The 12,132-nt window shown below is 48.7% G+C and overlaps 1 protein-coding gene across 1 annotated transcript in view; it reads right to left on the bottom strand.

Moving 5' to 3' along the window:
- ST14 (ST14 transmembrane serine protease matriptase) overlaps positions 1–12,132 on the bottom strand; it is a 37,538-nt gene that overhangs the window by 13,474 nt on the left and 11,932 nt on the right. The window contains exons 2-7 of the mRNA XM_060160776.1: positions 3,133–3,292; positions 2,783–2,910; positions 2,477–2,547; positions 1,777–1,934; positions 1,588–1,623; positions 1,065–1,305 (exon numbers count right to left, since the gene is read on the bottom strand). Of these exons, the coding sequence (XP_060016759.1) occupies positions 1,065–1,305; positions 1,588–1,623; positions 1,777–1,934; positions 2,477–2,547; positions 2,783–2,910; positions 3,133–3,292 (794 nt within the window). The remainder of the gene's footprint in view (positions 1–1,064; positions 1,306–1,587; positions 1,624–1,776; positions 1,935–2,476; positions 2,548–2,782; positions 2,911–3,132; positions 3,293–12,132) is intronic.

The raw sequence follows: 12,132 nt of genomic DNA, 5'->3' as shown, positions 1-12,132 counted from the left end.
ACGTAGATATATTCTCTTTCAGATTTTTCCATTGTAGGTTATTACACGATATTGAAAATAGTTCTCTGTGCTCTACAGGAGGTCCTTGTTTATCTGTTTTATATATAGTAGTGTGTACCTGCTATCTATGCCTTTTTATTTACTATAACCTCAATGCTTTGATACCTGGGGCTTGCTGACCTGGAAAGGCAGCCCCACCCCCCAGGGCTAGCCAATCCCTGGAGACAGTAAAGACTGGGGCAAGACTTTCACATGCAGACTAATCCACAGCCCACACCCCGACACCTTCTCTGTGGAGGTCCCCTGCTCCAGGCCACTCTCCACCTACCCTGATCACCCAGGTACCAGAGACTGGAGACAGCCCTAGGGCCCAGAGCCCGCTGGAGTTATTCAAACCAGGCGGTCCGAAGGTGCTGCCCTGCCCTGCCTTGCCTTTCCTGGAGAATCTACAGCAAGGGCTCTTTTTTTTTTCCTCCAGCCCCCTCTGCCTCCTGATGACCCTGGTGCTTCCCCATATGGCCCTGTGTGGCCCCATCTTTTCAACTGTTGACCTCACTATCGCTGAGTAACAACGAGACCTTCATTTACAACAGCAGGTGGAGGAATTCCCTGGCGGTCCAGGGGTTAGGACTCGGCACATCCACTGCCAGGGCCTGGGTTCAATCCCTGGTCGGGGAACTAAGATCCCACAAGTCTCGTGGAAAGAAAGAGAGAAAGAGAGAAAAAAAGGAAGGAAGGAAGGGAGAGGGAGGAGGGAGGAGGGAGGAGGGAGGAGGGATACAACAGCAGGTGGCACCTCCACTCCGGCAGGTAAAAGACAGGTGAAGGAGTGCCCAGCATCTAGGGACCTGTGGGCCTCCGGCATCCTTGCCAAGGCTGACAGTCACCTCTGAGATGCTCCCCTGCAGCTCGGGCCGAGGACCACGCCACGCCTGCTCTCTGCTGCCTGCAAGCTGGCAGCGGCCTGAACCTCCAGCCTCCACTGCAGTCATTCCGGAGGCCCAGCCTATCACGGGCAGCCGCCAGGCTCCCGCTGCCCACCTCCACTTGCCCGGGACACTCACTGCACCACAGCCCGGGGTTCCACGGGGCTCAGGGTGTCATACACAGTGACCAGGTCACTGCCACTTTCATCACAGGTCGCGACATCGAAGCTGCGGAAGGTGAGGCTCAGTGTGGAGTCAGCGTCCCCCCGCAGGGTCCACTGGCAGCGGGCGTGAGACGGGTAGGGGCTGTCGGGGAAGCCGGGCGTGGTGAAGCGGGTCGGCTCGCTGCCACGGGCGTGCAGGGCAAAGCTGCAGCTGTCTGTGTGGGGCAAGAGGATATGGGGCAGAGCTGGGCAGGGCCACGAGGGGAGCAACCAGGACCCCCGCCTGAGGTGGAGAGGCAGCCAGACCTGGCCCCTCTGAGGCGTCCCAGGCTGCTCTGGACCCGGGAGAGACTGGGAAGGGGGCTTCTCATGGCCCGGGAGAGGCAGAGGGATGTGCTGGCCATCACCACCATGTGACTCTGGGGGACCCCCCTGACTGAAGGGGCATCTGGCCACATACCCCCCGCCTCTCCTTTGGGAGGAGGGCGGATACTTACTGTCCTGGGTGCTCTGTACTCTTCTGGGGTCAGTGGCTGAAGAGCAAGAGGGAGAGTAAAGCATTTACTGATGTGTCTATTTCCGTATTCCTGCTTCCTTACTGCCCTGAAGGGAGGGGCCGGCCAGCAGGCAGTCTCCTCTCCTGGGCACTGGCCCTGGGATGCCCGCCCCGGCGCCCCTGCACTCACGGAAGGCCACCACTGAGGTCAGCACGAAGGAGCTCACGGCGCGGGCTCGGGGCGGCAGCGTGACCACGTGTTCCTGCGCCATGGCCTGCTCGGCCTCCTGCACCAGGTACTGGGGGATGCTGAACTCCGACCAGTAGTAGGCGATGATGCTGCCCTCGCTGGGGAGAGAGGGGCGAGCCTGAGGTGCCGGGGCCCACGCCCTCCCAGGTGCCCGCTGGAGATGGGGCAGGATTAAGAGCCTCCCGAGGGGCCTCACCAAGAGACCTTCTCCAGGCCGGGCCGGCCCCCAGGCTCCTGTACACCCACCCACCTGCTGATCCCTCGAGCCCGAGGCCTGGGCCTCTTCCTCTCACAGCCTCACGCCCAAGCAGACGTGCTGTGTTGCGGGGGGCAGTGCAGCTCAGGCTCACGAGCGGGAAGAATCCTGGAATGGAGTCTGGGTTCTGCCTCTAGCTTGGGCGCACTGAGCCGCAGCTTCTAGAGCCTGCTTCCTGAGCTCGAAAGGGGCTGACAATGCCACCTGCCACACAGCACCCATAGGGATTCCGTCAGACTAGCAAAAGCAAAAGTACTTTGGAGATAAAGTCAGGACAAGGACTGGGGCCTTGGCTCTCTAGGCAGGACCTCGCGGCCGCATCACTCCGCAGGGCCCAGACGCTGCACCACAGCAGCGCCTTTCCGCCGGCCTTCCAGCACCCACCTGAAGGCGGTCACAGCTGACTTCCTGTAGTAGGGGCCCAGGACAGGGATCCCGCTGTATAAGAGCTTCAGCTGAGGGAAGGAGAGGAGGCTGATGGGGGTCCAGAGAGCGCCCATGACCCCGGGCCCCCACCCAGGCCGCTCCCTCCCTCCTGGGACCCGGGGTCCCTTCCCAGGTGCCCGGGAGCCCGCATCGCACACCAGCCCAGGCATCTGGGAGCAGAGGGGAGCCTCCTTTCTGCTGGGCGAGGGTGCGCATGCCAGAGACGACAGCAGGGCCTGGGCTCTGCCCAGGGACGGGACTCACCGCTTCCTTCACCTTCTTGGCCAGGTTTGCAAACTCAGTGGAGCTGGAGTTCTCATAGGCATCCAGGAAGTTCTCGTTCGTGATCCTCAGGTAGCCATTGAAGACCTTCTGAACCCGCACGTTCCGGTCTGTGAGAGAACAGTGAAAGACGGCGGTCAGAGGAAGGGACACACGCCCTCCTGTCCCCCCACTGTCACAGCTGCCCTCAGCCACCCCGGGGGAGCAGACCCTGAGCCCCTTCACCTCTCCGTGGGAGGAGCCCTCCTTTCCCTCCCCCCAAACCGCACCCTCCCTCCCTCCCGCTCACAGCAGGCGGCCCTGGGTGGGCCCCTGGAGGAGGGTCCACTCACACTGGAAGTGCCACGCCAGGAGCCCCGCCATGAGGGACAGCACCAGGAGGCCAGCCAGCACGGCTACGGGCACCACCCACCGCCGCGGGCCGCCCTTCTCCACCTTCCTGGCGTTGTTGGCCGGCAGGAACTCCACGCCTTCCTCAAAGCCATTCATGTTCTGAACAGAGAAATCAGTGCACTGCCGGTCAGAACCCCCGGCCTCAGGCAGAACCTCTCCACGCTGTCAGGTCCACCCAGGAAGGAAAAGCCAGGAGGAAGGAGCAGTGGCCTCCCCTCCATGCATCCCCAGGCACGTGCTGCTTAAGAATTGTGAGTTTAAATAAAAGGGAAACAAACAGCCCACCTGACCCCAGTCATTGAGGCTGTCAGCTACATGAATCATCTTTGACACAGGAGGATGCACAGATGTGGGGACAGAGGGCCCAGCGCAGGGCCAGGATTGCCTCGGGCAAGCTGCGCTGTATGCCCTGACCCTAACCCTTGCTCCACCAATGTTTAACCGGCCAAAAGAAAGAAGTCAGTAAACTGGGCGGCTCTGCCCTGAGCCTGAAGGCTCCCAGTCCAGGACTCCAAGGTGAGCTGAGAAGGCCAGGGCTCTACTGGAATCCACACCCAGGCTCAGACCCAAGAGCGTGAAAAACAAACAAAACTTTCAACAAACAGGATGGCGGGGGGTCTCCAGGAAGAGGGGGGCATGAGTACGGGCGGGCAGGTGAGGTGTCTGCAGCACGCGGTGACAGGTAGGCAACTTTTCCGCCCTCCGGCACCCACTCTATCTGCTGCCCTAAACCCGGGGAGGGGCTGTGCCCTTTTATTCATTTATGATTATTTTTTTTTTAATTTTATTGATTTTATTTTTTTGCTGTGTTGGGTCTTTGTTGCTGCGCGCGAGCTTGGGGCCACTCTTCGTTGAGGTGCACGGGCTTCTCACTGCAGTGGCTTCCCTTGTTGCAGAGCACAGGCTCTAGGCGCACGGGCTTCAGTAGTTGTGTCACACGGGCTCAGTAGTCGTGGCTCGTGGGCTCTAGAGCGCAGGCTCAGTAGTTGTGGCGCACGGGCTTAGCTGCTCCACAGCATGTGGGATCTTCTCGGACCAAGGCTCGAACCCGTGTCCCCTGCATTGGCAGGCGGATTCTTAACCACTGCGCCACCAGGAAAGTCCCGGGCTGGGCCCTTTTAGAGTTAACTGCCTCATACCTACTCCAACAGGGTGTGTAATAAAAGCAGTAGCCCTACCCCAAATTCCACAGATGTGGCCATTTTTAAGTTTACAGATGTGGCTGTTTTGGTATTAAGCTCATAACTGTAAATGATGGCCTTGAACTGCCATTTCATGATTTGTCACATTCAAACATTACCTATTTACTCACTGTTGTGGAAGATTCTCCCCACTCCTGCCCCATCTGGATATTCGCTTCTCTAACTTTAGTTTCCTAATTGGTTATATTTGTGACTTTATCTAATATCAAACACAGAAATACATCCCATAGCTAACCCTACCATGGTAATCATATTACAATATATAAATGTATCAAATCAACACGGTGTACATCTTATTATGTCAATTACATCTCAAAAAGAAATAAATTTTTTAAAAGAAAATAAAAAACACAGCCCAGAGGCACTTAAAATGTTTCCAAGCTGCTTGTTCTGGAATTTGTCTCCATATTTCTAAATAATATGCCAATACCAGTAACGTGATTCATCTATATAAAATATAATCAGCTGATTTCCTATTATGATAGGGTGGATTTCAATGTCCTTCCTTCTCTGTCTCTCACCCATCCTCCCAATAGTTATGGGGCTAAAAATTTAAAAAAATAATTTAAAATAATTTAAAAAAATAATTAAAAAAAATTATATCCATACTGTATGTTTTCATTATTAGCCTTTGAAAACACTGTTCACTATTGTTTGCTTCTCACTACAACTGAGTTGTTTTTCCTGCTGTGAACCTTCATGTACTTGGATTTCTTTTTAACATATACCCAAGTCATTCCACACAATCTAAGAGCACTGTAATGTTCTTCTAATCTTCCACATATAAAGCCTGTCAAAGAACTTCTCATTTCATTCTCCTCCTGGGGGCACTCTGTCCTTTCCCGTCGCTGCTGTCTGGAACTTCGTCCACCATCATCCTGGGAAGTTCCTTCAACTCCCTCTTGTGTGTATGGTTTGTCATTGTTTTGTTTTGTTTTTGGCTGCACTGCACAGCTTGCAGGATCTTAGTTCCCTGACCAGGGATTGAACTTGGGGCCATGGCAGTGGAAGCACCGAGTCCTAACCACTGGACCTCTGGGGAACTCCCAACTCCCTCTTGTGTTAAAACCCCTATTTCCTGGATTCCATGTCTCATCTCTCTTGGCTTACCTCATTTGGGTGGAACACATACTTCAGTAGTTTCCAGAGAGGCACGTTTCTTGTGACTTCACATGTTTAGAAGGACCTTAATTCTGGGTTTGGCTGGGTATAGGACTATAAGTTTCAAATAATTTGCACTTAGAATTTTGAAGGCTTCAATGTTTTCCAGCTCCTAGTTGTGCTTTGGAGAAATATGATCATAGTACAAATCCATTATTTTCTATTCATGATTTGTTAGCTTTCTCTGAAAGTCTTGAGTAAATGCTTTGAATTGGGTCTTTAAATTTCACTACACTGAGCTCTCCACCTGCCCTTTGAATTTGGAAACTCGTATCTTTCAGTCTGGGGAACTTTCTTGTATTATTTTGTAGATTATGTCCTCCCCTGCATTTTCTCTTTCTCTTTCTGTAAGTTCTATTATACTGATCCTCTGCTTTACTTATCTTGTTTTGTAATCTTTCTATTGAGTTTTTCATTTCTGCTATCAAAACTTTCATTTCCAAGAGTTCTCTCTTATTTTATGAATTTTGGAGGCAAAATCTTCTCATCCTGATGTTTCTATTGAGTAACTTTTCTCTGTTGTTGACTTTCTCTTCCGTGTTGAAGGCTTTCCTCAAATGCCTGAGGATGTGTGGCTGTTTACCCATATTTAGGAATGAAGTCCTAAAGGTTGTTCAGAAGTTCTGTGGGCATGGCTTGTCCACAGGTGGCTTCACTTTGGGCCACAATTCAGCTGCTAGCCAGATATTTTTCTGGGCACTCCCAACTGCTAGGCTGTGTAGACCTTTTCTATGGCATAGCTTAGTTACTGCAGAGAATAGTTTTCTAATCTTCTGGGTGGGGCGATTTAAACCCAGCCACTACCATTCAGGACATGGGAGAGAAGAGACTGTTTTCCCCTTCACTCCAGCCTCTGGCACCTGCTGTCCTCAAGTCTGGAGAAACTGATTTCCCATCCCTTATGGGGGACTCATGGGTAGGAGTAGTTTTGTTTGGGATGGAGATGGGGCTCTGGGGATTTCTAACAATGCCCTTCCCTGTCTCATCTCCATCTTCCATAAATACCTGAGCCCAGTTCCTGAGTCTGGCAGAGGATGTACTCAGAGAAATGCTAGAAGAATACTTCCAAGCACCAAAGAGAGGTATGTCTCTTCAGATTGAAAGGGTTCGCTGAATGGTGAGAAAGATAAATGAAAAAGCACACATAACAAAAGATATCATGTTGAAATTTCAGAACACCAAAGCTTAAAAGTACATCATCTATTGCAAATGACGTGACTGACAAGGGCTTAATTTCCAAAATATACAAAGAAGACACACAGAAACACAACAGGCACGCAAAAAGATGCTCAACATCAATAATTATTAGAGAAATTCAAATCAAAACTACAATGAGGTATCACCTCAGTCAGAATAGCCATCATCAAAATGTCTACAAATAGGGCTTCCCTGGTGGCGCAGTGGTTGGGAGTCCGCCTGCCGATGCAGGGGACACGGGTTTGTGCCCCGGTCCGGGAAGATCCCACATGCCGCGGAGTGGCTGGGTCCGTGAGCCATGGCCGCTGAGCCTGCGCGTCCAGAGCCTGTGCTCCACAACGGGAGAGGCCACAACAGTGAGTGGCCCGCGTACCGCAAAAAAAAAAAAAAAAAACTACAATGAGGTATCACCTCACACCAGGCAGAATGGCCATCATCAAAATGTCTACAAATAATAAATCCTGGAGAGGGTGTGGAGAAAAGGGAACCCTCCTACACTGTTGGTGGGAATGTAAATTGATACAGCCACTATGGAGAACAGTACGGAGGTGCCTTAAAAAACTAAAAATAGAGTTGCCATATGATCCTGCAATCCCACTCCTGGGCATATATCTGGAGAAAACCATAATTTGAAAAGATACATGCACCCCAATGTTCATAGCAGCAGTATTCACAATAACCAAGGCATGGAAACAACCTAAATGTCCATCGACAGATGAACGGATACAGAAGATATGGTATATTTATACAATGGAATATTACTCAGCCATAAAAAATGAATTAATGTCATTTGCAGCAACATGGATGGACCTGGAGATTATCATACTAAGCGAAGTAAGTCAGACAGAGAAAGACAAATACCATATGATATCACTTATATGTGGAATATAAAATACGACACATGGGAATTCCTTGGTGGTCCAGTGGTTAGGACTCCACGCTTTCACTGCTGAGGACACAGGTTCAATCCCTGGTCAGGGAACTAAGATCCCACAAGCCACAAGGCACAGCCAAAAAAAAAAAAAAATAGAATACAACACAAATGAACTTATCTACAAAACAGAAACAGACTCACAGACATAGAAAACAGACTTGTGGTTGCCAAGATGGGGAGTGGGGGTTGGGCAGGGGAGGGTTGGACTGGGAGTTTGGAATTAGCAGATGCAAACTAGTAGATATAGGATGGATAAACAAGGTCCTACTGTATAGCACAGGGAACTATTCAATATTCTGTAATAAACCAGGAAAAGAATATATATATGTAACTGAATCACTTTGCTGTATGGCATAAATTAACACAACATTATAAATCAACACTACTCCAATAAAATAAATGTTTTTAAAGGAGTACATCCTCTACATGCCTATCTGGCTTTTTCCCCCTCTCTCATACTTCACATTTCTTTGTCATTTAGTTCTATTTTGGGATTTTTTAAAAAACTTACTCTCATAAACCTTCTGTGGAATTTTTAAAATAGTTTCACTGGGGTACAACTGACATAAAATAAACTGTACATGTTTAAAGTGTACAGTTTTTGGCATATATATACAGCCATGAAACTATCACCATGATCAAGATAATGAACCTATCCATCACCTTCCGAAGTTTCCTCCTGGCTCTTCCCTCCTCCTTTCCTTCCTGACTCCCTTTCCTGTCCCCAAACTACCACTTATCCGATTCCCATCGGTAAAGATTAGTTTGCTTCTTCTAGAACTTTATATAAATGGAATTAAACAGTATGTGCTCTTTACTGCCTGACTACTTTTACTCAACACTACTTTTATGCAACATATGAGATTCACCTGTGTTACTATGTTTATTATATTAACAGTGCATTCCTTTCCAGTGTTGAGTAGTAGCCTATTGAATGGATATAACACAATTTGTCTACCTAGTCACCTGTTAATGGATATTTGTGTTGTTTCCAGGTAGGGGGGATTACAAATAAAGCTGCTATAAACGTTCCTGTATGAGTCCTTGTACTGGTATATGCTTTCATTTCTCTTGGGCAAATACCTTGAGTGGAATAGCAAGTCTGTATGACAGCTGTACGTTTAACTCTTTAAGAAACTGCCCGACTGTTTTCCGAAGTGACTGCACCATTTTACACTCCCATCAGCAGTGTGTGAGAAATCCAGTTGTCCACATCCTATCAAACACTGGATGTGGTCAGTCTTTTACATTTTATCTGTTCTAACAGAAGTACAGTGGTATCTCACTGTGGTTTTAAGTTCCTTTTCCTTACTGACTAATGACGTTGAGCATCTTTTCAGGTACTTGGTTGCCATCTGTTTATCTTCTTTGGTGACGTATCTCTTCAGATCTTTTGCCTAGTTTTTAAAATTGGTTTGCTTAGTTTCTTATTACTGTATTCTGGTTACAAGTCCTTTATCAGATATATATTTTGCAAAGGTTTTCTCCTAGTCTGTGGCTTGGATTTTCATTCTCTTGACAGTGTCTTTTGAAGAAGAGAAGTTTTTCATTTTGATGAAGTCCAATTTATCAGGTTTTTCTTTATGGATTCTGATTTTGTGGCTGTATTTAAGAAATCTTGGCATAACACAAGGCAACAAGGATTTCCTCCTATGTTTTCTTCCAGTAGTTTTAATGTTTTAGGTTTTTCATTTGGGTCTAGAATCCACTTTGAGTTAAAAAATTTTTTTAATGGTGCAAGGTATGGATCAAAGTTCTTTTTTTTTCTTTTTTTCCCCTTTACATATGGATATCCACTATCATCTGTTGTGCAGACTATCCCTTTTCTACTGAATTGCCTTTGCACCTTTGTCAAAAATCAGTTGTCCCTTTATACACGGGTCTATTTCCAGACTCTATTCTATCCCATTGATCTCTTTGTCTATCTGTATGCTAATACCACCCTGTCTCCATTACTGCAGCTTTGTAAGTCAAAAGAGCTATTGAAATAATAAGTGAGTTTAGCAAGGTTGTAGGATATAAGATCAGTATCTAAAAATCTATTGTACTACTATACATTAACAATTACCAACTGGAAATTAAAACAAAACAAAATGAAAAACCCTTACAATAACGTCAACAATATGAAATACTTTTGGGAAAATCTGACAAAAGATGCAAAACACCTGTATGCTGAAAACTACAAAACGTTGGTAAGAGGAAATTTAAAAGACAGAAATGAATCAAGCAATAGCCTGTGTTCATGGATTGGAAGACTCAAGAGAGTTCAGATGTCTGTTCTCCTCAGATTTGCCTACAGAGTCAATACAATCTTGATCAAAACCTCAGCAGGCTCTTCCTAGAAACTGATGAGCTGCTTCTGAAATTCACATAGAAATGCAACAAGCCCTGAAAAAGAACAAAACTGGAGGACTTACATCACCGGATCTCGAGATTTATTGAAAAGGCAACAAGTGTTTTATTTATTTATTTACTTATTAATTTTTGTCTGCATTGGGTCTTCATTGCTGCGCGCGGGCTTTCTTTAGTTGCGGTGAGAGGGGGCTACTCTTCGTTGCGGTGCGCGGGCTTCTCACTGTGGTGGCTTCTCTTGTTGTGGAGCACGGGCTCTAGGCACACGGGCTTCAGTAGTTGTAGCTCGCAGCTCTAGAGCGCAGGCTCAGTAGTTGTGGCGCACGGGCTTAGCTGCTCCGTGGCATGTGGGATCTTCCCGGACCAGGGCTCGAACCCGTGTCCCCTGCATTGGCAGGCAGACTCTCAAGTCCCTGTTTGTCTATGTTTATATGTGTTGGAAGAAATGTAACATAATAGTTTCATATGTTTATTTTCAATGTACAGGGTAATTTCACAACTGTTTTCCTACCCAAGCCTCACAACAATCCTGGACTCATGCATGACTGGTGCCCTCACTGCCGTTCTACAGAAAGGCAGGGAGAAATGGTGGCCTTGCAAGGTGGCAGCAAGGTGAAGCTGGATGGCAGCTGCAGATTTGATCCTGATTTTCTGCCTCCCTGTGGTCAGCTTCCAGAACTCAGGGAGCAAGTATTCTGGGATACGGGAACGCAAACTCCTTGGGAAGGGGAAGGTGGCCAACAGCATGGACAGCGGAGCCCAAGGGCCACCCCAGCCTGGCCGTGGAGCAAGTTGTCAGCCATGGCGCTGGCTCATAGGCAGGGCCCTGGTCGTCCCTGCACTGTGAATACCAGCTCCACTCAGCCCAGAAATGCTGTTTAATCAGTAACTAGACGACTTCCTTTTATTACCCTACTCTTGGCTCCATTTTCAGGCATATTAGAGATCATCTTGCCTAACCCAGTCCTTTCACTGATAAGGAAACTGAGGCTGAGAGACAGGGAGTGACCTGTCCAAAGTCACAAAGGGAGTGAAGCCAGTAAAGCAGCAAAGCGGGACAAGCCACACCAACCCTCGCTGGGGTTTCACGGATGCCCGGGATTGGGTGGCCCCCGGGAGCAAGTGGCAGGGAGCTCCCATCCGTTCGGGCTTAACTGAAAACATAACCTTCTCCCTACACATAACCATGTCTCTATAGACTGCAGAGCCAACAGAAGAGGGAGGATGCTGGTGCCTGCCTCTGCCTGTCCTGTCTTTCGTAAAAGTAAACACATTTACAGGTGCACATACAAAACACAGTGTTGTAAAGCAGGTGCTGGCCTACCACAAACAGAGGCCATGCAACTCTCATGGCCTCTTCTCCCCGGCCAGCTCGAGTGGGATCTTGGCTCAAGGCCAGCTCAGACAAGAGAGCAAGGGATGACTTCCTGGAGGACAGACAGACATCAGGGGTGCACACAGAGTGAAGCCCCAAAGGGACAAAGGGGGAGAACCCAAGGGGTGGGGTGCAGGGGCAAATCAGATCACCACCATCCCCACCCAACTTCCTGGAGGTATAGAGGGAGTACCACCCAAAAATCCAGGAGGGGAGACAGAGAAGCCCCGGAAAATATCATACTTTCTGCTGGTTTAAGCACACTAGTGCAAATGATGCATATCCTCCCCAAGGTCAGTGGTTGTCCAAAACACTAATTTATAGAAGGTAAAAAGGAAAAGGCATATTTTATCTGATGCTATAGGAAAGACCTTTGTGGTCACCCTACTCCTGTTAAGTACGAAACTCACCAGGGCTGAAAGCTAAATGCTTAGCAAGCAAAACTGTGTCCAAGTCAACCACAGAACCCTCATGCCGGCGAGGACCCTTTACCTGGTTCCCCAAGCGCACACTGACGGCCGGCCACTCGCTCACCAGGGCCTGCTCTCCCACCGGCTCTGGGGACCCACAGATCCAAAGCCGGAAGGTGGCATTGGCAGCTCAGTGCGGTCCTCATGGGAGAAAAGCTACTGGTAAGGGTTCACGTTTATAAATAGCAAAAACAATACTAACGATCTAAAAATCTGCACGAGATTTCAGTCGAAGCAGACGGAGAAGA

The sequence above is a fragment of the Lagenorhynchus albirostris genome, chromosome 9 (assembly GCF_949774975.1).
Source record: "Lagenorhynchus albirostris chromosome 9, mLagAlb1.1, whole genome shotgun sequence".
Lineage (NCBI taxonomy): Eukaryota > Metazoa > Chordata > Mammalia > Artiodactyla > Delphinidae > Lagenorhynchus > Lagenorhynchus albirostris.
The sequence above is the reverse complement of the archived record's forward strand: the minus strand, read 5'-3'. Positions and strand labels throughout refer to the sequence as shown.